The sequence below is a fragment of the Psittacula echo genome (assembly GCF_963264785.1).
Source record: "Psittacula echo genome assembly, chromosome: 12".
In the NCBI taxonomy this organism is placed as follows: Eukaryota; Metazoa; Chordata; class Aves; order Psittaciformes; family Psittacidae; genus Psittacula; species Psittacula echo.
Window position 1 is genome coordinate 9,591,484 of NC_137747.1, and position 27,569 is coordinate 9,619,052.

The 27,569-nt window shown below is 59.3% G+C and overlaps 1 protein-coding gene across 1 annotated transcript in view; it reads right to left on the reverse strand.

The window, feature by feature from the left end:
* Nucleotides 1-284: 284 nt before the first annotated feature.
* Nucleotides 285-27,569, reverse strand: part of NOL4L (nucleolar protein 4 like) — a gene marked incomplete at both ends in the record, with an annotated part of 54,059 nt that continues 26,774 nt past the window's right edge. The window contains 7 exons of the mRNA XM_080627999.1: nt 285-484; nt 2,181-2,382; nt 2,640-2,762; nt 2,850-3,041; nt 3,119-3,304; nt 3,991-4,262; nt 14,534-14,675. Coding sequence (XP_080484125.1) covers nt 285-484; nt 2,181-2,382; nt 2,640-2,762; nt 2,850-3,041; nt 3,119-3,304; nt 3,991-4,262; nt 14,534-14,675 — 1,317 coding nt within the window. The remainder of the gene's footprint in view (nt 485-2,180; nt 2,383-2,639; nt 2,763-2,849; nt 3,042-3,118; nt 3,305-3,990; nt 4,263-14,533; nt 14,676-27,569) is intronic.

Below are 27,569 nucleotides of genomic sequence, written 5' to 3' on the forward strand. Positions count from 1 at the left end.
AATACATCTGCAGCCCCAGACCTCCCCAGGCTCCCTTCTGCCCTGGAATTCCCACATCCTCCCGAGCCGCGGGTTTGGCTGTTGGTACGGTTACAAACATGTCCTTGTGCCTCAAGTCCCAGGTGCTCGGAGTGTAAAAGAAAAGAGGTCTTTTGGATTCCACCTTCTAAAACTACAGGTACCCGGACGGGAGGGCGGTGGTGGTCCTGAGCAGGACGCGCCGGGAGCCTCTTGCCAGCAGGTCGGAATTGTCTTCTCGAGAGAGGAGCGCGCAGCCGCAGGAGTCAGTTCTGCTGTAAAATGAGGTTTTCCAGTTCGTCTGCCGAGCGGAGCAGGAAGGCCGCGGACTCCCGGTAGCCAGCGATGAGCTGCCGCACGGCGCTGATCTCCGTGGGGCTCAGCTGCGCAGCCTGCATTCCCCTGCTGGTGCTGTTGGACGGGGCTGTGCTCGAGGCCCCACCTTTCATGCTGAGATCCGTCGGACCTGCCGGGGGAAAGCAAGAGGCAAGCTCAGGCAGAGGAGCTTTGTCCGTGTCCATCCTGCCACGAGGAGATCCCCATGGGAAGCCCCTGCTCCCGGACCTCTCCCTGCAAAGTGTTGGGCTAAGAGCTGTGAGCTGGAGCGCTGCGGGCTGACCGAGCACCTGGTGATGCTGGAGAAAGGCTCCAGGAGGGCTGAGCTCCCGCTGAGTGGCCTGGCACTGCCATGGGACATGAGGGACACTGAGCAGGGACTGGGCTGCAGTGATTTGCAAACCACCAGGATGGAGGAGTTCAGCAGCCCCCCGAGACTGGGGGATCCCGCTGGTGACAGTGGCAGAGAGGGGAGCCCATTGCTGAGGGCAGGAGGGAAAGCATCCAGGGAACACTGCGCTGGAGCAGAAATGTTGTGGGAGGAGCAGCCCCAGCAGAGGACTTGCACACCAGGGTAATCAGCCTGCTAAGGGAGGAGGAGGAGGAGGAGGAGGAGGAGGAGGTGGCTCTCAAATGAAAGCAATTTCACTGGACAGAAAAGGCAGCAGTAAACGGAGCCATTTCCTGGCTCACCGAGGGGGAAGTTGCTCCGGTGGGGCCGTGGTTTGAGCAGGAATCGCCTCAGGTGGGGGATGGAGGGAGAAGACACTTATGGGCAGCAAACCCTGCAGGCTTCCTGCTCAGCGAGGGAGATGGGCAGCTCCCTGCAGCGCTCCTGCCATGGCAGCACAATCCTGCCTCTGAAGGGCTGGGCAGGAGCTTGGGCAAAGGGGAAGTTAATACGGGTGAAGCAGAGGTTTAGAATGCATTCAAAAGGAGCCCCGTGCTGCTGTGCTGAGCAGGGCCTGGCTGCTCCCTGGGGCTGCTCTGGGGTGGTCGGTGTCTCACCCCCAGGAGCCAGCGCAGGGCCAGGGGTGCTGGTGTTGCCCTGGGCAGGACCCATCGCTTCGGCTCCATGGATTAGGTCTCAGCAGCTGGAGGCCGGGGCGGGCTCTTTATTCAGGGTTAAGAAGCATTAGGAAGGGATGATAAGAGTTAATCCCAGACAGGCATCTCTCAGGGCTCCGGAAATCACATCCTTCCAAATCCTCACTCCTGTTGGGGTGGGCAGGGGCAGGGCAGGAGCACAGTGTGCACCAGGGCAAGCAAAAGCCTGGAGATTGCCACAGGACTGGCCAAGGACCAGCATGGGCTCTGTTCACCTGCTCCTAACCCAGTCAACCCCCTGTACCCTCCTCCTGCCTTCCTGCCCTGCAGCATCGGTCCTGTTTTCCCAGCCAGCCCCCAACCACCCTCCCGAGCTGCAGCAGGAGCCCCAACTGCACCAGCCCCGTCCTGGTCTCCCAGAGCCACCAAAGCAGGCTGGGGAAGGACGGGCTCGTACCAGCCCCAAGATGAGGGCAGTGATAGGCGCCCGCTCCTGTTAATCATTAACAGCTGGTGCAGATTCTCCTGTTATTTTGTGACGCTCCCTCCCTCCCAGTGCCACCTCCAGCGTCCCTCCACGTTCAGCTCAGCAGTTAGCACTTGCTGATGAGGCAAGCAGAGCAGCTGGGCAATGCAGGTCAGCTGCAGGAGCAGAGGAGGTTTGGGAGCAGCCCTGAACTCCTCTGCCCAGCTTGGCTGCCCAGCACCAGCTGCAGGGATCTGGAGCCTAGGATGGAGGCAATGCCGGGGGGCTCCCAGTGCAGTGTGTGGTCACTCACCGTTACTGTGGTTGCCCGTCTGGAGGGAGGCAGGCGGCTGCAGGCTGCCCCCCAGGGACCCGTAGCCACGGTAGCTGTAGTTGAGGCTTCCATTGATGTAGACTGGGTCTTGGGAGTAAGATGAAGCTGGCAGTGAGTAGGAGGAGTGGGTGATGGCTGTGGAGTCTCTGGAGTGCTGTTTATCAAGAGCGATCGGCTCGTCCTGTGTGGGGGAAACACAGACTGAGTCCAGTGAGGAGCCCAGCTCTCCTCTGCAGCACAGGGATGCCTGGTCCAGCTCCCCATCCCTGCTGGCCTGAGTCTCAGGACACACCACAGGGCCCTGCCCTGCAGCCCTCTCATTTCAGAAAGACTTTTAAAAAGCCTTGTCATCACTCAGAAATGTCTCTCCTTTTCCCCACCACCACAGGATGCTGCTGGCTCCATTCCCTCGCCCACCTCCAGCCGCCAGCACCGTACCTGGGAGGTCTGGTAGATCTCCAGCCGCATCCTCTTGGCTGCTTTCCGTGTCTCGCTCTCACAGGCAGCAGCCAGGATGTTCTCTGCCATGGCTGAGGTCAGGTGTGGTGGCGTGGGCCTGGTCTGCAGGGACACAAGCAGAGAAGACCCTCAGGAACCTGCTGCACCAGGAGCAGTGGTGCAGGGGGGGGAAGTGGGGTGGCCGCTCACCATCTCCATCCCGTTCTTCTTCATGCGGCGGCAGGACTTGAGGTAGGTGCGGATGCGCTTGCGTGCCCGCTCCTGGAACTCGGGGAACTGCCGGCTGCAGGACTCGATGATGGCCTGGATCTTCTCCTTGGGCTGCTTGGAGATGGGAACCATCCGGTCCAGGTTCTCATCCACGAAAAGGCGCACAAACATCTGCAAAGAAGAAGGGAGATGGTGGAACACCAAGATGGAGGCAGCAGGGCTCACCCTCCCCATGGAGCCCTCCTTACATTGAAGGCCTTTAGCCTCTCTGGGTCCATCCCCTCCGAGTCATTGATCTTATCGTTGTCTTCATGGTCGTCGTGGTCATCATCATCTTCGTCGGCCGTGGGGGCCCTGCCGACGGTCAGGTCCTCGGGGCAACCGCTGACCTCTGTCTTGATGGAGTCGTAGCTGCCAGAGCTGTATGGAGGGGACTGAGAGGACACAGGAATTACCATGAGCATCCCTTGCCTGCCTGCCTCTGCCTGGGGTCACAAGGAAAAACCCTTTCTCCTTGCTTCACTGCTTCTGCCCCCTTTCCTGATGTCCCTGCAACCTGGGAAGATGAACCCATGACTGGGCTTCCCCAAGCTCCAGCTCCTGCCTGCATGGGGCAGGAGGGGACATGGTGCCCTCAGGCAGCCTGTGATGGCCCAAAGTGCAGGCAGCGCGGCTCTGCCTGACCCTGTGGAAAACACTGCCTGGACCAAACAGGTTCCTCCTTGCACGGGCTGGGGTGAGATGAGCCCACTGCAGAGCCCCGGCTCTGGGGCAGCTGGGATGTGAGGGGTGCCCCCAGCTCTCTCAAACCCTCCCTCCTCCTCTCTGCCAACTGCTTGCTCAATGCCTGGGCTGAATTCTGCTGAGCAGCAGCAGCCCAGGGCTGGGGTTTGGCCAGGCACAGTTTGTGCATCCTTGTGTCCCTACAAGGGAAAGGCTCCCAACCCAGTTGCCCCCCTTTGTGCTATCCTGGTGCTGGGGAAGGAGCCACATCCCGGCCTGGTTGCTCCCAGTGTGCCATGCCCCGTGACCAGCCCTGGCCAGGGACACCAGGGCCATGGCCATCGTGTCCCATCCCATCTTCCCCAGCCACAGCAGCCCCAGCGCAGCCTGGCCGTACCTCTGCCGTGCTCTTCACGCCGTACTTGCCCCTGCTGCGCAGCCCCTCGGTGCTGCAGCCGTCCGCCTGGTAGGAGGGGGTGCCGTGTGCCGGGGCCAGCTTGTCACATAGGTTGATGGGCTGCTCGTCGGCCGCGGCCGTAAAGTCCATGGGTGCCGCGGGGCCATTCCCATTCATCTCGGGGAAGGCGCTGTCGCCCTGCGTGCTGCTCGAGGTCGAGGGGTTCAGGGTGGAGGAGCCATTCCCGCTGCAGCTCTCTGATGAGGAGTCATCTGCAAGGAAGGACGTGTGCTCACTCCATGGTGCCCCGAGACCACCTCCCGAGGCGGGCGAGCAGCTCTGCCACCACGGTGCCAACCTCCCCTGAGCCCACCAGCACATGCAGCATGGATGCGCCCCTGCTTTGGAAGCCCCAGGGCTGCCCTGGACTCACTTAGGATCATCACATGTGCTGCCAGGAACCAGGCCGGCAGGGCCGTGCTTCGGGCACCAGGATGCAGCAGCCGGGAGCACAGACACCATCATCACACGGCTCCGCTCCCTGGTCCCTCAGAGCACACCGGACCCTGCCATACCCTGACCAGGGCCGCCCGTCCCTCCCGCAGGGGACGGTCCCTCCGCCTCCACCCGGGGCTGCGGCGCCCGGGCTTGAATAAGAACTTTGGAATTTGGTCCTTTTCGGTTTCTGTTTGCATTGCAGGGAGGAGAAAGGGGCATTGCCGCTCCCCGCCAGGTCCTTCGCCTCCCCGCGCGTCCTCCTGGCCCCGTCTGGGGCTCTGGGAGGCGAGGAGCTCCAGCACCAGCAGCTCAGGGACAGGCTGCATCGCAGGGCGCTGGGGCAAGGGGACAGCACATGAGGACGGGCCCAACCGGGTGGGAAAGCTCTGAGCTGGTGCTGAATGGACACAGTGCTGGGAGCTCTGTTTGCAGTGGCCAGGCCGCCGGGCAAGGCTCCTCATCACGATGCTGCAGGAGGGGCAGGGGATGCACGATGTCCCTCCTGTCCCACCCAAAGCCCAAGTAACCTCCTGCACCCTGCATGGACACTCCTGCTCCCCTGTTTCCCCAGCGCCATCCCTTTCTCCCACCACCCAAACCAGGCAGACCCATGGCCTGGTGACAGCAAAGCACAGTCCAGCTCCTGCTTGCATTCACACCCCCAGCTCCTGGCACCATCCCTCTGCCCATGAACAGCTCCCACCATGGCAGCCTCCTGCTCCAAAGAGCAGCCCAACCGCAGCAGAGAGCCCAGCCCTGCCTGCACCCAGCCCTGCCTGCACTCGGCCGGGCAGCCCAGCCCTGGGGCCAGGCACGACATTTCCCAGGGCTCAGCCCGTTTCTTCCCCTGCCCCCCCGCTGCAGTCAATCCTTTATTTCATGAGGTGCCTCCGCGAGAGGAAAAGGGCGCACGAAGCACGTGGGGAGCCGCTTCCTGCGCCAGCCTGCGCCGAACAAAGAAGCCGCCGGCAGCGGGGAGCAGATGGCGGCTCCGAGCCCGGCCCGCGCCGCAGCACAATGGGGCCGGGCCGTGGGGCAGCCCCGGCGCACGGGCACCGGGGCCAAAGGGGCGCGGGGCCGGTGCCCGGCTGCTGCCGCCTCCTGCGCGCCACGCACCACAAACTGCACCGAGCGGCGCCGGGCGCGCTCCCGTGACCCTGCGGCTGCCCAGGACTTTGTGTCCCCTCGGACAAACGCACTTGAGGACACGAGGGACCCGACCCCACCGCGGGGCGGCGCCGCGCGTCCCCGGGCACCCCGGCCCCGCTGCCAGCACTCGCTGCCCGGCCTCATGCCCAGGCTGCTCCTCACCCCGTGAGCCTCTAAATGAGGAGGTCCCCACTCTGCAGGGCGCCGTCCCCCTCCTTTCCCTTGCACTGATGCAGTCACTTGTTTGAGCACTGACCAGAACTGACCCAGTCCCTGGGTTGGTGTCTGTGTGCCAGGCGCTTGGGCCAGCGGCAGCCATCACCTCCCCAGCATGGGGCTGGCTCCAGGCAGCAGCTCTTGCTCCCAGCATGGGGCTCGTGGGAGCCCAGCAGCCAGCACTACATGGGGCACCCCCCAGGCAACCCCCCAGGACCAGCTCTGGTCTCCTGCCATAGCTCTGCAGCCTGACCACAGCACAGGGCTGCTGCTGGCTCAGCCACAGCTCAGGTTAGGTTGAAACCTCTCCTGCCCCCGTGCACCGTGGGTGCTGCTCTCCAGCACGATGCGATGGCTCAGCCCTGCACCAGTGCGTGCTCCTCGGGGCTCTGCCCCACACGCGCCTTGCTGGGGCACAGAGCCAGCCCCCCCACTGGCACCCGGTGCCCTCAGCACGGGCGCAGGCGCAGTGGTGGCTCAGCCGTGTCCCCATGCAGGTGGCCAGGGGCACCGAGTGCACAGGATGGCGGCAGGTCCTGTCCCTCCCCCTGCTCTGCGCCAGGGTTGACGGGGCTCGTTGACGGGGCTCCCAGAGGGAGGCTCCAGCCGCATCCAGCGATGCCTCCCGCAAGGATTAAGGAGAATTATTCCCATGTTCGGAGGCACGAGCTGCACACCAGACCCAGCCATCAGCCCGGGCACAGCACAGCAACAGCGCAGCGCCAATCAGCACCCGTCCTGCAAGCCAATGGCAGCGACCTCCTGCCTGCTCTTTGGGGTGCAGGCAGCCCCCAGCACGGCCTCCCCCATACCACCAAAGCGCTGCCAGACAAGGGCACCAAGAGAGGCATCACCTAAGAGAAGACTGAGCATCCCCAACCTGCCCTGGGCATCCCTGCATTGCTCTGAGCATCCCCTCTGTACTCTTGCCCATCCACCTGCAGCCCCAAGCTCTGTCCCAGTCCCTGCAGCTCCCATCCCCATTGCAGTGCCAGTCCCACACCAGCAGGATGCTGGAGATGAGATCTGGGCCCCCGACTTCTCAAGATCTCAGCTTTTCTTCTGTGTTGCACAAAACACACACAAATCAGGTTTCTACCTGACCCTGCTGCATTTACTGATACTGGGTTTGCTACAGCCAAAAGGTATAGCTAACAAAGGAGATGTCTCTATCTGTCCAAGTGGAATAAGAAAACGAAATAGGAATCTAAAGTAAGGGACCAGCATCTACTAAAAGAACAGTTCAGTTCAATGCAAGGATGAACAAACAACAAGGTCTGCAAACTCACTCGCTACAGGTAATTGTCTTATTTCTATAGTTTTACAGCACACAAAGTGGTGGATTAATTCAGTCCTGTGTGAGCAGGGAAATGACCACAAATCCACCCTGCTGAGGTCCTTGGGTCTGAACGGAAATGGCCTCAGCAATCTGAGAGCACCGGTGTGCTCTGGTTGGTGCTGATGGGATGATGCCAGTGCTGCTGCTGCTCCCCAGGCAGCTTCACTGGGGTATCCAGCCCCCACCAGCCCTGAGCAGCGGCTGGGGCACCCCCCAGCAAAGCAGGACCTGGAGAGACGGAGCAGGAGCCCTCCTGCTTTGGATGCTGGGTTTCAGCTCCTGCTCTGCTGATGGCAGCATTGGCCACGCTCCCAGAGAATCCCATTGCAGTAAAACCCACCCAGCTTCCGAGCCCGGCGGGTTTCTGTGGAGTCCCAAACCCCACGTACGGAGCAGGGCTCCGGAGCAGCGGGGAGCGAGGCCAGGCTGTGCAGCCATCACTGTGTTCATTAGCAACCAGCACGAGCCCGGTGAGCTCCCTGCTCGCGGCTGGAGCTTGGCTGCACGAGGAGCCCCTCTAATGAGGATAATTGGGAGCCCCCCTGCTCCACCCCCGTGCCCTAATTGAAGCAGATGGAACTGTAAAAACAATGTCACTTCCCAACCGGTTTGATCTTTGCGTTGGAAAACGGAGTATTTCGTCCTTCCTTCTAATCCCCTCCATCGGCTGGAGGCAGAGGAGACCTCGGCACCGTGTGGGGGATGCTGGTGAGGCTGCAGAGCCCAATGGAGACTGCCTGGTCCCAAGGCCCCGAGCGCTGCCCTCCAAGGCCATGGCCGGGTGAGCAGCAAGGCTGGGAGGAGGCCACGGGGACACCACATCTGCATCAGCCTCAGCATTCCATCGGCATCCCCTCACCATCTCCTCAGCATCCCCTCGGCATCGCCGGCGGTGCCCGGCCCCAAGAGCAAGAAGCAAAATGGCTTCTTGGTCGTTGGCGCCGGGGAGGAGGGGATCAGTCACTTATTAAATGAATTAATCAGGGCTCAGCGTTTTCATTTTGAAGAGGCCGCGGGATTATCCTCGATTTCTGTGGTGCTGGATCCGAGGGGATCAGGAGGGGAAGGGGCGATTCCCAACACCTGCTCCCCAGGAGGTTTTCACGGCAGGGAAGTGGTGGGGTTTAACAGGCGAAGGCCACGGCCCGGCTCTCCAAAGGCAGGGTTCAAGATGAATGGGGCAAATTGTTCCTCCTCCTGTCACATCTCCAGAGCGGACACAAAACCTCTTTTGACTCACAAACAATGAGCTTGTGTAAGAGACCGCGGCCCACGGGAGCCTCGCCGCAGCCCCGCACCATGCGGTGGGCCGGGGGCTGCCCGGTCCTGCCCACGCCCTGCCAGTGTGGGACCCCCTGCCCAGCACCGCCATGGCACATCTTGGCCATTGCCAGCGTGTCCTTGGGTGCTGCAGCCACCACCGGGTCCCACCGGTGTCCCTTGGTCCCATGGACCACCACGGAGACACCAGCTCTGCTTGGCCTGCCCATGGCCAGTGGGGTGATGGCAGAGGCTGCTGCTCCCACCTGAGAGTCCCCATCACAGCCAGGAGGATCCTGCCCTGTTTCCACCCCGCCGTGGCACCGGCACGGGCTGGAGCATCCCACCACCGCCCGCCTGCAACAACAGCCAGGAAGACGAAAAGTGCCATAAATTATTCACTCACAAAAGAGATGAGAAAGGGGAAGAAGGGGAGGAGGAAAGCCTGCGAGGAAGGGACACTTGATACAAATTGGACAGACCAAGTGGGAATGGGAGCCCTGCGGGGGGCATGGCTGGGCCGCAGTGCTGCATTCACTGTGAGGGAGCAGCACCCCAGGGCTCCTGCACCCACAGCTGGGCAGTGAGCAGGAGAGGCCCCGGCTGTGCTGGCCACTGTGGCCGGGCATGGCTCACAGGGCTGGAGCATGGAGCCTGTTCCCTCCAGCCCGTGGCCTCCAAGATGCAGTCTGAAAGCAGCAGCAGTGCTGCCGGGGGCCGCGGGGCGGTGGGGCTGGCCGGTATCCAGTTAAGACGCTCTATTTCCTGTCTTCCTTCGTTAGTGCAAACCTCGTTATGTCCCAGACACAGCGCCCACCCTCTGCGCTCCCTCCCCGGCTCCCTGCCTTCGCCCATTGCCCGGGACCAGGCAGACATCTGGCCCCGCAAGACACAATGTGTGTGCTCGGCTGGACAAGGCAGCGCTGTGCGGCCGCCCCCCCTCCTCGCCATCAACGGTGCCCCCCGGTGCCGTCTCCCCCCAGCGCCGCTGCCCAGCCCGAGGGAGCCGCAGCTCCGGCCGGCCCCGGGACCTCACCACAGCCCCGCAATGGGCACCTTCTCCTGCACCAAAGCTCATCAGCCCCCGCTGCAGAAACAGCCCTGCCACAAACACGTGGTCACTTGGTTGTCCCCTGTCCTCCTGACCCCCATCCCTGCTGCCACCGCTCCTCTGGACACCTCGCTGCTCCAGCGGTGCCGGAGCCAGGACCCGGCCCTCACCTCGGTGAGGAAGGACAAGGTGCAGACCAAGCCCCTCCTTGTGCCACCGCGGCTGGCAGCCACCCGGATCCTGCCGCAGGGAGGGGACCGGCCACAGCCCTGCGCTGCCCGGGCACTGCCTCTCCCCACGCCAAGCAAACGGGTTTGGTGGCTTTGGGCAGGATCCACACGGAGCTGGTGCCTGCAGCACGGACCTGCCACCAGGGAGACCCTGCTGCCCACCCCGTCCTTCGGGCAGGGCAGAGCGGTTCTGTCACCAAGCCACTGGGCTCTGTAGCCCTCCCAGGCAAGGGACACGCTGTGGGGCTCACCCTGCTCTCTGCTTTAGATGGGGGTGCTTGATCTGGGGAGGAAAGTGGGGGCACAGGCACCGGCTGCCTGGTGATCCTCTCTGCCCCAGACTAAGGAAGAGCCCCCCTAGAACACGAACCAAGAGGGAGCCCAAGCCCCGTTCAGTGTGACAGACATCACATCCCTGCAGCGCCCGTGCTGCACCTCTCACCCTGCAGCTCTTCAAACGGCGCCAAGAGGAGAGTGTTTATCACTGGCCAAGGCCTTTGCTCGGGAGGAACAGATGTGCCTCTGAAGAGGCGGCGGAGAATGGAGCCACCAGCCCAGGGTGCACAGGCAAGGCAAGGACGCGCCTGCTGCCCTGTGTGGGGACAGCACAGTTGGGGGGCACCCGCAGAGAGGAGAAATACAGAACTAAGAAAAACAAGATAAGGTCACCCGTAGCTGTTGTAAGGCCTGGATGCTGGTCCATGACTTGTTTGGGCTCTGAGCTGGGGTGTCTGGGACAGGGAAATCCAGTGGTGGTGTCAGAAGCCCTGAAGCACTGTGGAACAGGGAGGATTCTGCAGTCTGGGCAAAGCAGGGGATGTGCAGCACATCATGAGCATCTCACCAAGTAACGGGGCTGTGACCCAGAGCTGCAGGACATGAGCCATGCCAGAGAGAGGACACTGTACTGGGGACAGCTCCATGCTGTCCCACTGTCCTCAGGGCAGGGTGTGATGTGTTCTACCTGCTCCCAGGACAGCATCCTGAGAACGCCTGCTTGTGTGTCCTTGAGGTCCCTCCTTGGAGCGCTCCTGAGGGACATCCCCAACACTCGGAGCCTTCCCAAGCAGCCGCCCCAAGGGATGCCCCCGAGGAGCGTGTGCCTGCACGGTTAAGTAGGTTAAGAAAGTCCTTTCTCCAAGGTCTGGATTAGCCACTGCTGCTCCAGGCAGAAGGGCTCAGCAGGATGCTGCCAGTCAAGTGAGGGCTGCACACAGGGACTCAGCTGGAAGGGACCTGTCCCAACACGGTGCCATGCAGCAATCCCATGCCCCCCATGCAGGGAAAGCAGATCTTACACCGGGGAGCTTACCCAGCTCTTTAGGAGGATGGGGAAGAACGGGCTGAGAGCAGCAACCCCTGTCCATGGGCTGAGCACTGCTCCTGGGTGATGGAGCTGGAGGCATAGCCAGGGATGAGGCAAGATGTATCCTATCAGCAGGACCAACTGGCTAGGAGCGGGCACAGGACACCTCCAGGGACAGTGACAGGCACAGGGGACAGTGAGATGGAGCAGCACTCAGCGTTCATCTGCTCTGAGTGCGTGCAGGCTCCTGCAGATGTGGCCTCCAGGATGTCCTGCACAATAGCTCCACTTGAGCAGCTAAGGGCTCGTGTTGATCTTGCTGTCGCTTTGGGTAGCTGCCGGCTTCCTGCGGGCCTGGGAGCTGTGAGCAACATCCGATGGGGAAGGGAGGTTGCAGGAGCTTCACGTTTTCCGTGCTGGGCCACAGGACGAGTAACAAAGGAAAATGGAAGGAGCAAGCATGTGCTCAGAGCTCGCCAGTGTGTCCTGCATCCCTTCATGCACCCGCCATCCCAGTGGGAACACGGCTGTGCTGCCAGTGCTCTCCAGTGGTGCCATCTCTGTCCCTTAACCACCGAAGCCATGAGGTCTAATCTGCTCTCTCTGCTGCTCCAAGGGCTGATGCTGGTTGCAGCATGGCTATCATGGGCCAAAGCTTACGAACAACGGGACAGAACAAGGTATTGGCTTCCATTCTAGCTGCTTTTTAGCTCTGAAGATTTAGCTGGTACCGCTGTATCAAAGCATGGGGTGATGGTTCCCCGCTCTCCTGCCTCTCTGGATTTCACACCACTCTGCTCACATGCCATAGGAGAGCACTGGCTCCTCCTCTGAAAGACCTGAGTTGGTGCTTGGTACTTTAAACAAGACCTTTTTAACAAGCCTGTCAGACGATCCTGCTCCCCTACAGGGCAGCTCTTCATTAAAACTTTATACCGTGTCTTACACTGCAGACACACTCCAGGCATCCCACCCATCAGGCAGCACTAGGCAGGAGCAATTTAGTAACTCAAGAGGACTTCCAGAGGTTGGAGAGTACCGAGTCCTGATCCAAAGGAGGTGATGTGTGACCCCTCCACAGTGCTGGGCTGCCTGGAGCTAAGCCTGGCTGCAGGGGAGGCTCAGGGCTCACTGCCACAGCCGTTGGAAGGAGGCTGTGGCTCTGTGGGGCTGCTGCTGTGCACAGTGGGCAGCCGTGAGCAGGAGATGCGGACACACACCCTGTTCTGGCAGGGAGTGCATTGACCACTCTGCGCAGGGCACCTCGGCCAGTTGGGCTCCACAGAGCACACAGGTCCCACAGGCTGGTTTAGATGATTTCCTTGGGAAAGTCTTGCACGTGCGTGGCCTTTAAGCCAGTGTAAACCCAGTAAAACACATCTGCTTCCAGAAAAAAGAGCTTTTATGGGCTGAGAGAAAAGGAAACCGAAGAGTGCTCGACACTTTGATCCATGCACATTCCCTTCCCATGTCAGTAATGTGCCTTCCTCCTGCAACGTGCTCCTCCATGACGTGCTCCTCTCCTCTCACCACCCGCTGCCCTCCTGGGTTGCTCCATTGCTCTCCCCTTCTCAGCCTCGTGTGCTTCAGTTCTGGGTGGGAGCCTCTGGCAGCGGAACTGGCATGAGGCCTCTCACCCCAGCAGAACTTGCCTGTATCTCAAAGCCCCAGTATGGGACATGGACATTCATCACAGTGACAGAACCTCTCTTCAGTACCTCCTGAAGCAGGATGGCCTGACGGAAATCCCAATCCCTGGTTTCTTCTTGATGGATCTTGTCAGTAACCCTGGGCTTGCCTTGCTTGCTCTTCAACTCCATCACTTCTGGTCTGCCAAAGCCCACCCAGTTATGCTGCTGCCACCCCTGAGGACACTGGCACTCCTCACATGTAGCAAGGGACTATTTGTGCTTTATTGCTCACCACTGAACCTTACAGAAGAAATTAAAGGAGCCAAGAAGGGCCCCGAAGAGGACACCTGCTTCTGAAGAAAAACCACAGGGCAGGAGAAATTGGAAGCATTTCCTAAGAGGGCAGAGAGAGGGGATTGAGAGAACATCTTCATTTGCCTAAATACGCAAGTCCCTTATTAAATTACTGTCCTGTGGAATAACAGTGCTCAGCAGAGGGAAGAAAACTGTGTCATACTAGATGGTAAATGAGACTTGGGAATTCAGTGGTGAGGAATAAGCCACAAGCCTGAAGCGTCCCAATGGGAGAACAGTGAAGTTCAGGGGTACATTGAGACCCAGCCAGGCTGTGGGTACGAGATGAGGCAGCTCTCGCTCGGGGCAGAGGCTGCAGCCTGGCCCCAAAGAGCCAAACACTGCTGATGTGAGCAGCTGGGCTCCCACCAGAGCATCCTTCCTCCTGTGCCGGGCACGGCCCCATGGCAGGGCCCTCACAAGCAGAAGTGCCCCTGGGTGCAGCGGAGGCAGGTTTCACATCCCCCCGAGGCTGCCTGGCTCCAGGGCTGCTGCTAAAACCAGCAGCTTCTCAAAACTGCAGCTCTGCCATAGGCTGAAGGGCCATGCGGCGCCGGACTGAGCAGAGCAGTGTCCCTGCTGTCCCTGCTGTCCCACTGCTGGCCACACAAGCAGCTTAAAGCCACCCCAGGGAGACCTGACAGCACAAAAGCCCTTTATGTCCCCTGGGGTGGTTTTCCAGTCCCCATTCTTAAAGCAGCACTGACCCAGCCTGGGTTGTCCCTTACCTCCTCCACTCCCTTCCCCTTCTCAGCAGCACCAGGCTGGGGACATGACGGATTCAATCTCTTGAGCAGAAGCTGGTAACAGCCCAAGCACTGAATCCTTCCAAGCATCATAGAGGTGAACTCTGACCCCAACTCGTACTTCTACCATTTATTTACTCGCTCTTTTACTTTCAACTAGCATGTTTCCCAGGAGTAACACACCACCTCTTGTCACCAGACACTGCCTCCCAGCCAGCCCACGTGTGCCCCCTTCTCCCCTTCCAACTGCCTGCCCTGAGAGAGGAGACACCCACATCCACCCCGCACTCCCATCACTGTTGGCTATTGCAGATCACACATTTCTTTCCTGGGGGATCCAAGACATTGTCTAAAGAGCAGCTTTCCAAGCACAGAAAGCTGTGACCTGCACTGTGCAGCCTTGGCACCTTTCCTGCAGCAGGTCAGCACCCACAGCCCAGGACTAACAGGGCCCTCCTCATCACACCCAGGGAACCACAATCTGATGCCTTAGGAAGGGATTTGGTGACCTTTCTGGAGGAGCTGGGATCTGGGTCCCTGCACAAGGACCATCAGCTCAGAGCAGGAGAGGGCCCTGGCTGAGCAGACACCCAGGGGCTAAATGGGAAGGACTGGGAGTCAGTGCTGCTTCGAAGCCTGCAGGGATATGAAATCCATCCTACAGGTGGGACACCTGATCAGAAAGGACTGGTTAATGTTTAATAGGCCACAAAGCATCCTGCTGGGGAGGCGCAGCGCGCTGACCGCCCGCCCCCGCACTCACCGTCCTCATGGCCGGGCAGGTTCTGCGGGCTGCGCATGCTCTCGTCCTGGCTGGGGCTCAGGCTGGAGTTCAGGTGCTGGTCAGCTGAGATCCATGTGGAGTCGTTCATATCAAAGTCCTCGCTGCTCACCGATGTCTCATCCTGGAGGCAAGCAGGAAAGGGTTAACAAACTGAGCTGATTTTTGTCCTCCCTTCTCTGCCTTTAACATCTCCTCACCCAGCTTCTTCCTAACACCAATCTGTCGGGCAGCTCCTGCCCCCAGGATTGCTTGCTGGCCCCTCGGCGCTCCCCATGGCCACACAGCCCTTCCCCGAGGTGGCTGGGACGGGCTCTGCTTCCTGCCTGAAGACGTGCCTGAGCAATGGCACTGTCTCTAATTGAGGACAATTAGAAAGAGCTCGCATCCTGTAGGAGCGGATGGCTGAGCCCTGGAGTTTACCCTTTAATCTCCCTCCACCCAGCTTGGTGCTGGTGAGGCAGTGGCGTGTGGGAGCTGAGGATGGAGGCAACTCCATTGAAACGGCTCCATAAACACCTCGGACTTTTCTGAGATCAAATCAGTGGCTGCAACGGGAATTCCCAGAGGATTGGCACCGGCAGGGAGCGGCCAATGGGGCAGGTCCAGAGAGCAGCACCCATCCCCATAGACCTGCACTGCCCAGTGCTGCAGAGGAGAGACAGCCCCAGCACCAAGGGACTGCTCCTCCAGCCCTCTCCAAAGGGATATCACCTCTGTATCTACGCCACAACGACAACACACACCTTGGGAAACAGCTGGGGGAGTGAGCGCCCTGGTGAGGCAAGGACACCCAGCCTGGACCAGCGCCTGCTCCCCGGCAGCATAGATGACATTCCTCTCTCCCACTCCTGCAGCTGAAAGGACATTTTCTCTCTCCCTCTCTCCCTCCTCGCTAACCTTTACAGTACTTCGAGACACAGCCCTTGGATTGCTTCCAGCGCCGGAAAGGTCAGCCACAGGATTTCAAAACCATCATCAGAAAGGCAGCACTGAGCTCCTGAATGAGAGGAGGGGCCGCAGGACCTCCCCGGCCTGAGCTCCGAGCATGCAGCTCGGGAGGAAGCAGATACGTGTTCCCGAATGAACACGGTCCTGCTGCTGATCCCTTTATCCGCCTTCCTCTCCCCGCTCCCCTCCCACAGCAGCGACCGCATCCCAAGCCCTGGGGTGCAGGGGAGCACCAAAAACGTTTCCAGAACTGCTTTCAACGGCACTTCCCTTTGATTGAAGCATTTCAAAGGCTTGTAAAGTCTCTGCTCTTCTAATTCCTCTTCCCTCCCCCTGGTCCTGAGATAAAATCCAACCTCCACTCCCTTTCCGTGTAAGAGGCAATTGGCAAGTGCCCCTCCAGCCTTCCCCTGTGCCTCACAAACACTGCCCCGGCTGCCCGCCGCTGCCTGCCAGCTCTTATTGTGAACCAACAAACGTGTTTAAAAGCCAGGTTTGTGCTCGCCTCCCGCTCCCCGTCCCTGCAGACATCTGCTGGCTCCCGGCTCGCACCCGCCCCCAGCCCGCTCCCTCCATGTGCCTCCCGGGGAGCTTCCTGGAATTTACAGCTTGGGAAGACCCGCACGCAGCAGCGGATGGAGGCACGGACGGGGCTCAGCCACCCCATGGGTGCCCACCAAGGGAACAGGGACACCTACACCCAGCCCTGCACCCAGGGCGAGCAGGGCAAAGGGGTGGTGGGAAACACGGTGTCCCCAGCTCAGCACAGCACCACTGCCACAGCGGCCACGGAGCAATCCTGCCTCTCCAGAAACTCCATCTTGTACATAGAGCTGCAAAGGTCTCCCCATTGCACACTATAAATAGTCTCTTTATTGTAAGCATTTGCAGGGAGGTAGCCACCCTAATATCTGGCCTTCTTCACAAGGCTTACTCAAGATTACTGTCAGAGCTTAAGAGACAAATGCAAATGCCAAGGTCCTTGCTGCCCACAGGCTCTCACCTGTCCGAGGAGGAGGAGCTCTGGAGCAACCTGTGATGTTTTCAGGAAGCGCCTGGCTCGGGCACAGAGTCTGCAGGGCTCAGTTACAGCCTCAGCACCCAGAGCAGAGCCTGGGAGGCACCAAGGTCTCCATGTGCTCGGGAATGGTGGTAGTGACAGGAAGGCCACCTCACATGCACACACTGTGCAAAGCGCTTCATAAAGGTGCATCCTCCTCTCGAGATACAACAACATTCGCCCACTATTGGAAATCCTCTGCCTATCAAACCACAAACTGATAAGCAATAAATGACTCAAGTCAAACACAGCTGTCACACATACAGCAGGCCAGGACCCAGCCACCAGCAGAGAGAGGAGGTGGTTACTGTGGGACCCTGCCAGGCGGCCCCATCCCCACATCCTCACTGTCACCCCCACTTCCCAGCCAGAGCTTTCCATTTTCCAGCACTGATACTCTCAGCCAGAATGCCAATGGGACAAACCTTCCAGCAGCACCCAGCTCCCACAGCACAGCCCATCCCAAGGGAATGCTGAGCAACCATGCAGGCAGTAGGTGAACCCTTCCAGCAGCAGAGAACAGCCAGAGCCAGCAGTGGGAAGTGCTGGAGAGAATCTGCTGCTTGCGGGCTTGGGGCAGCACCCGCAGCTCTGCCCATGCCATGGTGCCCCGGGAGCCCCTCACACCTTTGTGCCTCTTCCCTAGAGCAAGAGAAAGGCCCCGACCTCGAGCACAGCTCTGGCATCCTTGGCTGCATCCCTCAGCAGGAGACGAGGCCATCAGCAAGCTCCCTCCTCAGGACACATCTTGGAGACCAAAGGCTCAGCACTTGAACCTCCTCATGTCCCCCTCATGCCAGGACAATCCCAAGGACCTGAGTCCCCAGAGTGACACCCAGAGCACCAGCTCTCCAGCCATGGCCCAAGAGCACCATTCATGTCCCAGAATCAACATACAGAACACCAGAGTGGGATCAACATCTCTGGCTGGGTGGGCAGCTCTGAGTTTCCCCTGGATGCCAATACCCCGGCTGAAGGCTGAGCCTCAAAGCGCCTCCAGCATCCAGCCAAACAAGGAAGCGTTTCTCAACAGCAGCAACAGCTCTGACTCGGAGCAATACGGTAAATCTAATCTACCCTTCCACCCTCTTTTGGCTTGCAAGTCAGGCAGCTCATTCTTTTCCTCTCTGGGCTCTCAGGAGAATTCTCTCTGCTAATTTCTTCTTTCCTGTAAACAAACTTCAAATGAAACTTTCATTAGAAAACAGAACGCAATCCATTACCAGCACCAGGCTCGGGACCTGCCACCTTTTGCCCGCTTCCCCAGCACTCGTGGCAGGGATGGAAGCGACAGTGGCCGCCCCACTGGGCCAGCCCAGAGCTGAACCCCAAACCCCAGCCCTGCCGCTGCCGCCTTGCTCCTTCCTGCCTCCCCAGCTCTCCGGAGAGCTCTCCTCACCCCGCAGCACGGTCCCATCGCTTTGTTTCCAGCGGCCACGGGACTGAGCGATCAAGGGTCAGCAGCGTGCGTGCGGCTCCTCTCCTGCGAGGGGAAGTCGGATCCTGCTGGTGCATTCAGGCCACACCCAAGCACTGGAGCAGGGCTCCCGGCTCCGCGCAGAGTTTGGAAAACAACGTCCCTGCTCCTCTCCTTCTCTGCAGTCCAACATCGGCAGCTGCCCTGCAGGCACCCGCAGGAGCCAGTGTGTTCTCCCCGGCCACGCCATGAGCAGGACTCACACTCCGTGGGTCTGTCCCACTTCCCACTCCCCAGCCTTCGAGCACCGTGGGCAGGCGTCTGCGGAGCCTCAACTTCCCTCCGAGCCAGGACAGGGTGATTCTTCCTATTACAGAGCTGCCAACCCTGGGTCCCCACAGCCACCCGGCTGCGTCATGCACACAGAGCGTCACTGGCATATCCAGGACCACCAGCAGGACCTCCTGACTCCAGGGCTGTCATTGCCAGGCAGTGTTTCTTCTCCAGTGGCTCCTGCCTGGAGAACAAGCTCCTGTCATGCAGCTGGATCATGGCAGGGGGGAAGTGACTCCCAGAACCACAGCTCGCAGATGGATGCGAGGCTATCGGTGACCTGCTTATTTTACAGCAGGCTCAGTTTCTCAGGGACTGCCTTGCAAGCCTCCCTCCAGTCATTTACATGCTGTGCCTCACAGTATTCCAGGCTCTGCATCTCAGGACCATTTGTTTTCTCTCTTTGAGTCCTTTAATTTTAAAATGTGTCCTTTCAGGCCACAGCCTGCTATCCCGATGGGATTTCCTTCCACAGAGCGGGAACGGCGGCTGTGTGCGTGCAACCCCCCCAGCACACAGCCACGCTCAGCTTCCCACCAGAAGCTGCCGTGTTTTTAGAGTCAACAAAAGGCAACACGAGCATGCCAGCCCCGGCGCTGCTCCGGTGCCGTGCCCGTGCCCACCGGCCCTGCCCGGCACAGGCACCCTCAGACCTGCAGAGCACCCCGCGGCGCTGGGGGCCAAGCTCACAGGAAGGCAGCCTCATCTCTGCCTCAGCCACTGTTTAAACCCAGCCCTCTGAGCATGCCAAGAAGGTATTGAACCAGATTTGACCCTAACTTAACCAGTTCAGCGCAGAGAAAGGCTTACTAATAGAAGATAAACCACTCCAGGTCAAAGATTGATGCTGCAGCCACAAATACCGGGGTGCTCATTGCTTCAAAGAGCCCGAGGAGCCTTTAAAGCACACGGTGTTTGGTGGCTGAGGCGAGCGGTGCCGGCGGTGCTGCTCCTGTGTGCAGAGCACACCCCGAGCGGAACATCCCCGTGCTCTTTGTCAGGTCACTTACATCCTTATTTACTGAAATCCTGCTCATTTCTACGGGACGCGGCAAAACCGAGTATTTGGTAGTTCCCCAAAACGGGAAAAAGAGCCCATGTAAAAGGCGAGCGGCGAATGGAAGAGGAAGGGGAGATCATCACCCCCCTGCCCCCCTTCCCCGAGGTGTCCTACTGCCCCAAACAGAGGGTGCAGGGCAGGGGGTGCCTCCCCGCCGCTGCCCCGCGCTCCTGCTGTTCAGCGGGAAGGTGCTGAACCCGGGGCCGCCGGATCGGGGGCACCGAGAGCCCCTGCCCCGTGTCCTCCCCTTGTCCCCGGAGCCCCGTACCCGCCTCCCCGGCACCTGCACTCTCCCCGGCCGGGTCGGTGTTTGCTCTCCCGCTCGAGGCGGGGGGGGTGTCCTGACATCCACGGACCGCCAGGTGTTAAAGGGCACTTCGCTCTTCCAGGGTCACCCGGAAACAGGTACCGGGGGTGCCCCGCTTCGGAGAGGTTCGAGCGGGGCAGCTCTACGGGCTGAGCGCCCGGGGGTCTCCCCGCCGCCGGCGGGTCCCGCGGTGGGACGCGGTTCCCACGCGTGTCTCCCCGCAGCAGTAGCGGCAGCACCGAGGTGCCGGTCCCGGTGCCGGTCCCGTCCCGCCCCCCGCGCCCCTCCGGCCGCAGGTAAATAATACACCGCGATGGAGCCCTGCCCGCCGGGAGCGCGGAGCGGGGCTGGCGAGCGGGGCTCAGCGACCGGCGGGGATTGACACGTAAGTAGGGCTTTACCTCCCGGGAGGCGGCTATTTCCAGCACAATCCCCGCCCGGGGCCGGGCGGGCGGCGATGGCGGCGCGGGGCCGGTGCCCGGGAATTGATGGGGCCGGGGCGCTCCCGCCGCCTCCTCCCACTTTCTTCTGCGCTTTTGTGCTCTTCCGGGGAAGGGGGAGCGGCGCCGGGAAGGACGCGCCCCCCCTCCCCTTCCCCTCCCCTTCCCCCGCCGCCGCCGCCGGGCGACCCGCAACTTCCCGGGGACGCGGCGCGGCCGCTCCCCCCGGAGTTGGGGCTGGGCCCCGGCGCCGCCCCCCCCTCCCCGCCCCGCCCCGCATCTCCCCCCCCCCATCCTCCGCCCCGGGGGCCCCGGTGCCGGAGCCCCGCGGGCGGGCGCGTACCTGGAGCGGGGCGCGGGGCCTGCCGGCCTGCGCCAGCCCGGCGGCGCGGCGGGAGCGCGGGGCGGAGGGACGGAGGGAGGGGGCCCGGGCTGGCGGCGCTCCGAGAGGCTGACAACCAGCTGCTGCCCGGGGAGAGGGGCCGGCGCTGCGGAGCGCGTCACTCCCGGCTCCCGGGGGGGGGGAGAGGCGGAGGGGGGCGAGCGGGGCCCGGCCGCGGGCGGAGGAGGCGGGGGAAGGGGAGCGGGGCCGCGGGGGGCGGGCGCACCGGGCGGGGGGCGCGGGGAGCCGCGCCTGGAAGAGCACATTGTGGAGAGCCGGGGAGGGCCCTTCCTCCGGGAGGAAGAGACAATGTCCAGGGCCGGGCGCCTGCTGGAGAGCCGCGAGAATGCATGGCCGGAGGCACGGCGCGGCTCGGAACGGCGCAGCACGGATCGGTACGCGCGGCACGGCCGCACGCACGGGCATCCTCCGCTCCGCACGGCCCGCGGGGGTGCAGCCCACCCGCGGACCCGCTGCACGCCCGGCCCCGGCAGCGCGGTACTGGACGGCGGGTGTCAGTCCCCCGGGAGCTCCCGACCCCCGCTCGGTGGGTACCGCGGAGCCCGGGCCCCGATGCCGCCGCCGCTGAATCCTTTTGTCTCAGCCGGTTCTCCCGTGCAAGGTGGGAGCGGTGGGGGACCCTGCCCCGCCTGAACGGGGGAGCTCGGCCCGTGGGGAACGTGGCCGCGCCTCGGGCATCGTGCCCCGGATCCCGGGAGGGATGGGGATGCCCCAGCTCTGGGCAAGCAGCCATGGGGTCTCTGTGTACCCCAGGACGGTACCGGCTTCCGAGCAGGACCCCGAGGGCAACGGGTCAGTGACCCCCAACCGGTTGGGGATCCCACCATGGGCACCAGTACTTGACGTGTAGCAGCACCTTGATGTGCAGCAGCATCTCAATGGGCACCAGTATCTCAATAGGTGCTGGTACTTCAGTGCCCGCCTCCCCAGCCCATCTCATCTGTTGTTGTTCAATGCTTATGAAGGAGATTTTTAGGGAATAAAGCAAGTGTAAGGGACTGAGCGGCAGAGCCTGCAGCAGAGCCTGTGCCAGAGCTGGTGCCAGAGCTGAGGATGGGAACTGCCACATCGGTGTTTACGGCTTGTTAGTGCGGGTGTCCAATTATGATGTTATCTGCTCCCATTAACCACTTCCCTGCCAGGGAAAGCGTGCAAGGGAGGAGGAGCTGCTCGGGAAGATCCGAAGCCAGAGCTGAACATGGGGATCGCTCACTATTGTGTTTCCATGTTTCCATCTCCTCCAGGCTGCTCTATGGAGCCAGAGGCTGAAGGGTGAGAGCAGAGCCCCAGGATCTCCCGCAGGAAGTCCCAATGCGGGGCCTGCTCTGTGCTCACTTCCAGCTCAATGGCTGCTGCTCCTCCCTGGAGCTAAAATAAAATCCTGACCATTTAAGGTGAACAGGAGACTTGTGGACCTCGGTGGAGCGGGCTTTTAACCCCTTCCCATTGCTGGGCTTTGTTTTCTCTTTGAGCTCCCTTTGGCTTTGAGCTAGATCGACCAAAAGCCATTTAGGAGAGTGCATCCCCCTGGGAGCAAGGCTGGGACATGGACCGGCTGGGGTGCAAGCCTGAAGCACAGCCACTATCCTGTGCTGCCTCACCATGTGGACACTCTTATTTTATACTAAGTGCCTTTGTGGGAGTTAAGCTAATCCACTTTGGAAATGGATTAACCTAAATTTCACATCGGGGAAACTTGGTGCTGAGCAGCTGCATCCACACGGGATGCAAGGGAGGAACCGCACGGGGCAGCTGCTGCGGGGCAGGAGCTGGTCCTGGTGCCTGGAGGAGTCCTGACCCTTTGAGGGGGTCACCACTGCTATAAGTGGGGTCACAAGCCCCACAGAAACACGATTGTTGGTGCCCGGGCTCAGGGTCACGAAGGTGGCAGAGGCAGAGATGGGGCTCACCAGTGGGAGCCTCCAGGAGCAGCCAGGGAGCACTGGGAATGCCAGACATGGAGCTCCCTTCTAGAGAGTGCTTTTCAGATTCAAATTATCGAGGGGGAAATAGCTGGTAATTGAATACAGAATTGGAAACAATAATTTATCCAGTTGTCAGGAACAGGGGTAACTGCCCTACAAGATCACACGTTAAAAATCCCACACCACAATAAACCAGTACTACTGTTATGATATTATATATAAAACACACATCAAATATATTACAAGTCACTTCCTTCCCTCTCTCCTCAGGTGTTCATCACTAATCATCCCTGCAAACCCCTTCACTCAGGCACAGACCTGCCCATACAGAAATCTGGGGCTCCCTGTCAGACCTTGCTCCCGTTGGATGCCACCGGAGCAGCAGGTCCAGGATGAGCCATGCCCGGGCTGAGCAGCCCTGGCACCATGCAGCCTGCCTGTACCAGGCAGTGACACGTCCAAGGGCACTGCTTACGCTGCCCTGACCTCATATGCTGTCATTTCCTAAGGCAAGGCTCTGCAAGAATACCAGGGCTGCTGTCAAAGCCAGGAATAAACGACATTTAAGGCACTGCAGGAGTTTAATTGAATAGTGGTGCTGTTGCCGAGTGTGGGCACGGGGATCTAGTGGTGAGAGCATGGGACTGCAGGACGGCGGGATCTGGCCATCACGCCACAGGAGTCACTGACTCATGGGCGACCTTGTGCAAGTCACTTGATGTTCTTGTGCCTCTGGAAAGTAGGTTAAATAACAAATGGGAGCTCCTGCATTGGGTCCTCTGTGACCATCAAACCCCACTGGGCAATGAGCAGTAAAATGCAAATCTCCCAGGGGCAAGGCGAGTAGTGAATGGGGAGCGAGAGGGACAGCGCCGAAGGAGAGCCCCGGTTGCGTGGCACAAGGGGGATAAGTAGCTTTTATCACCATGTTTTAACTCATCTGCCAACCAGAGCAGAGTCAGGGACAAGAAGGAGAGTGAAGATTTGGGGAACTTTATCACGGAGCAGGTTTGTGGTGGGCTGAGGGCTCTACTCCCTCTTCATCTTGAGTGCTCCTTCTGTACAAGTAGTTGTTGTCAGCACCTGGCATAGGCACGAATAAAAGGGCTTTTCCCCCAGGAGCCAAGCCCAAGATATAGAGAGGAAATACAGCTCCACACTCCATGGGGAGCACCAGCCACTGCCAAGTGAAGGAGCAGGAAAGAAGTTTCTGTGGTTGGAATTTGCCTTCCTCTGGGGTGCAGGGAATGGGTGTTTGAAGGGACAGGTCAATTATCCCCTAACGTTCCTTGCCAAAGCCTGAACCTGCAGCATCAGCAGGAATGTCTGCATGGTCTTACGCCCTGGCAACCCTCACACCTCATCTCTCCACACCTGACCCAGAATCGAGTGAACATCAACAGAACCACCACTAACCCCATTTTAGCCATTCCCAAGCCACACCACGCGTGTCAGAATCCGTCTTTGTGAGGAAATCGGACCCCTGGGAGCTACCCAGGCTCCCTCCATGCACCCAGGGCTCACCACGTGGGTCTGGGGGGTGTGAGGCTGGGTGAGGTGTGAGCCTGCCTGCGCAGCTTGAACAGCAGCGGAAACAAAAGCGAGCATGGGAGTCAAGGTTAAGAAGCTGAACCACAGCTTCACCGTCTGTAATAACGGAAATCATTAATACCAGCTCGCTCGCAGCGCAGCTCCATCCACGCTCTCAAGGAGCTTTATTAGCGAGCGAAACCTCAGGAGCCTCTCTGAGGTATTCTGCCCTTTTTAAAGGGAGAAGGCAATTAAGGACCTGCCATTTGTGTGACTTGATCAAAGTCAACCCACAGCACGTCAGCACCCAAGCTCGGGATGCAATGCGAAACCTCCCTGTGCAAAGCTTGCCACAACTACGGGACAAATTTAACCGGATCCATGAGACTATTCCATGGATTCCACCCTGAGGTCCTTCCTTTTTCCCCCGGGAATGTGTCCCAGCTCCACTTTACAGGACCTGAACCAAACCTTTGTTCCTAGTTCTGCTGGGAAGAGCTGCCTCTGATGCTGTTACCGCCCAGGGCACAGGCAGCATCTCCCTTCCCAAGTAGGAGAGTTCTTGGAAGAAATGATGAATTAAAGACAGATACTGTGGTTTCTGGCCCTACTTGTTCAGTGCTCCAAGAACAGGCTCAAGCAGCTCAGCTTTAGCAGGCTGCCACTGCAGAACGTGCTCTGGGGGTAGATGTGTGTGTTGGAGGGCAATTAGTCCTAATTACCACGTATGGATCAGCCACATCACCAAAGAGCTTTGCTGCTCACACGAAAACCACAGCTCCACCAATAGCCAGAAAACTTCTCCAGGACCTTGGTAACTGCACAGCATCACAGGGAAGTGAATGGATAGTAGGAAAGGCACCAGCTTCTCTCCACCAGTGCACAAAACGGACCTGACCAGGCACACACAGCAACTGAATACACCTGAGCAGCTCAGAAGGATGCACTTGCCTCACACACTGGAGTCAGGCAATGCCACTTCCCTTCTTACAGAAAATAACAGGATTTCCCCCTAAAATGCCAGGAGTCAGGGCCTTGCACCACATCTCATCTGAAGATGAAAGCTCAGTGGCAGGATTTATCCCAGCTCACCCAAGTTGGGGTCTTGAGGTGTTTGCTGGCATTGAACAAGCCCAGAGCTCACCCATCCCACAGCTACACTGGGTTACACCACAGCAAGACCTACCCAGTGGGAAACAGAAGCTCTCAGGGTTTTCCTAGGTGGGAACATCAGAGTTAATGCCACTCACACCAATGAGCTGACCTTCACCGAAAGCAAAGCATCCACATGCATTTGAAGCCTGGCTGAACATGTCATCATCTGCCCGCCTGCATCGCGTGAGCACGGCCAAGGATGGAAGCTTTGCTGGACCATCTCTGCCACCAGCACCGGCTGGACCTGCCTCTGGCTCTGCCTGCCCAAAGCCTGTGTTTGGAGCAGGATTCCAACGTCTCCTGCCAGCAGAAGCTCATCCCCACTAGAGGGCTTTGCTGCTGCAGCTCCTCGAGCAGCCTCCTCGCAGGGATCGAATCCGTGTGTCAAACCACTACGGTCACGGTGCCTCCCTGGGTGTGCAGCCAAGGTTCCCTTTTCTGCCCTATGTAAGGGTGCATTTAGGGAACTTCTCCAGTGCTCCAAAATGTCCTAAAAAATAATAGCAGGAAACAAAGATCTGCCCAAGCCAAGGAAAGGCCTCTTGAATGAGAGTTCTCTTGTCAAGTTGATTTAGAGGTATTTATTCCTGGAGGTGTTTAACACCCTCTTTAATGGACTGGGAAGTATCTTATCATCTTATCATCCTCATGTGATGCAAATGCATCATCCCACTTCCTTCTAAATACTGACTGCGTGTTTCTGCCTTTGCTGCACCTCTATGAACACACAGAGACTTTCTTCAGGACCCCTCCACTCAGCACTCAAACAACTAAACCCAGGTCCTAGATAGCACCCAGCAGCTTTCAGCTCTGCCAGGTTTGGTTCTGGTCTCTGGACTATGTGAACTGCCATTCTCATTAGTGACCTTACAGACTGAAAACGCAATCCTTGTGTGCCCTGCTGCAGCTGCTTGCCCCACTCCCTGCCTCTGCTGCGGCCCCAGTGCCAGTTCTGCACCCTGGGATTAGCCTGCAGATGGATGTGAAGCAGAAGGAAGCAAGAGAGCTGCTGGGAGAAGATGCACCTCAGCTGTCCTGGTACTGCCAGAGCCTTCTGAGACACTGGAGTGCGCAAGCACAGCAACAGGGTACCAGGGAGAAAGGAGAGTGGAGGGAGGAGGCCTTAACACTACAAACAACGAGGCTCCATGAGCTTCCAAATCCTGCAGAGGAGGCTCAGTCCCCACCAGCACTGGACTCCTGGTACATCCGAGGGATCTGAAGCCCTGCATGGCCCCTCTCAGGGTCATCCTGCTCTCTGTGCTAAAACACTGCTTGAAATCGTGTTCTGAGAACCACTTCCCACACCCCATGTTTACAAGTAAGTGCCGGATGGATGGAGGTGGGATGATGCAGGACATGGCTCCGTCCTCTCAAGGATGGATGGAGGTGTGCTGATGCAGGACGTGGCTCTGTCCTCTCAAGGATGGATGGAGGTGGGACAATGCACGATGTAGCTCTGTCCTCTCAAGGACAGATGGAGGTGTGCTGATGCAGGACGTGGCTCCGTCCCCTCAAACACTACTCGGAGGAGCAAAGCCATAGCAACCAGAGAACTCCTCATGTTATTTCCCATCCGCAAGCAGCTCCTGCCATCCACTGATTGCGTGACCTGTCAGCAGCCTTTGAAGCAATCTTTGACAATGTTTCTGTATCATTTGAAAGTGGTTCCTCATCCTGGCCTGTGTCAGCCAAGGCAGCAGCAGCATCTCAGAGCAGAGGGACACCCTGGCCTTTCAGCACTGGGATTTGTTCTCGTACAATCCTCGTATTCCATCAGTGGAAATCCTGCCCAACAGCGTGGCATGAAAAAGAATTGCAAGGCTGAGTTTGAGTAAGACAGAAAAGATTGCCTGGAAAATGACTGCAATAAACTCAAATAACCAATCACTTACAAATGCTAATATTTAGTGCTTGAAAATGAGGAGGAAGGATCATTACAGACAAATATCAAATATCTTCTTTTCAATCCTTTGCTGCTAGATTGGGAAGGTTGGAAGTTCCGAGATGCTTCGATGCCTCAGAGGATACCCTGAGATGTGCCTGTCTCAGTGCTCTGTGGAAAGGGTCTGGATCTGATTTTTCTCCCACAGGTGAGAATTGGTGTCAAATGGGAGTGAAGGACAACTGACACCCAAGAAGCTCCTGCATTGTAGTGAACCCAACTTAAGCAACACAAGTCACAGTTGGTTTCCATCATGCCAGAATAAATGTACCGACTCCAAGAACTATATTGCAATATATCCTGCAGGAACTCTTCACGCTGGGAGCAGCCATGTAAGGAGCTCCTCTTCCGACTGCTTTTTGTCCCTGAGCAGAGATAAAATGCTTTCTCCAAGGTTCTTTTGGCTGTGCTTCCTTCTGGAGATGCTGCTGCCCTGGTACTAGTGTGCGGAGCAGCACTAATGTGTTACAGTTACATGCACATGGTTTTTTC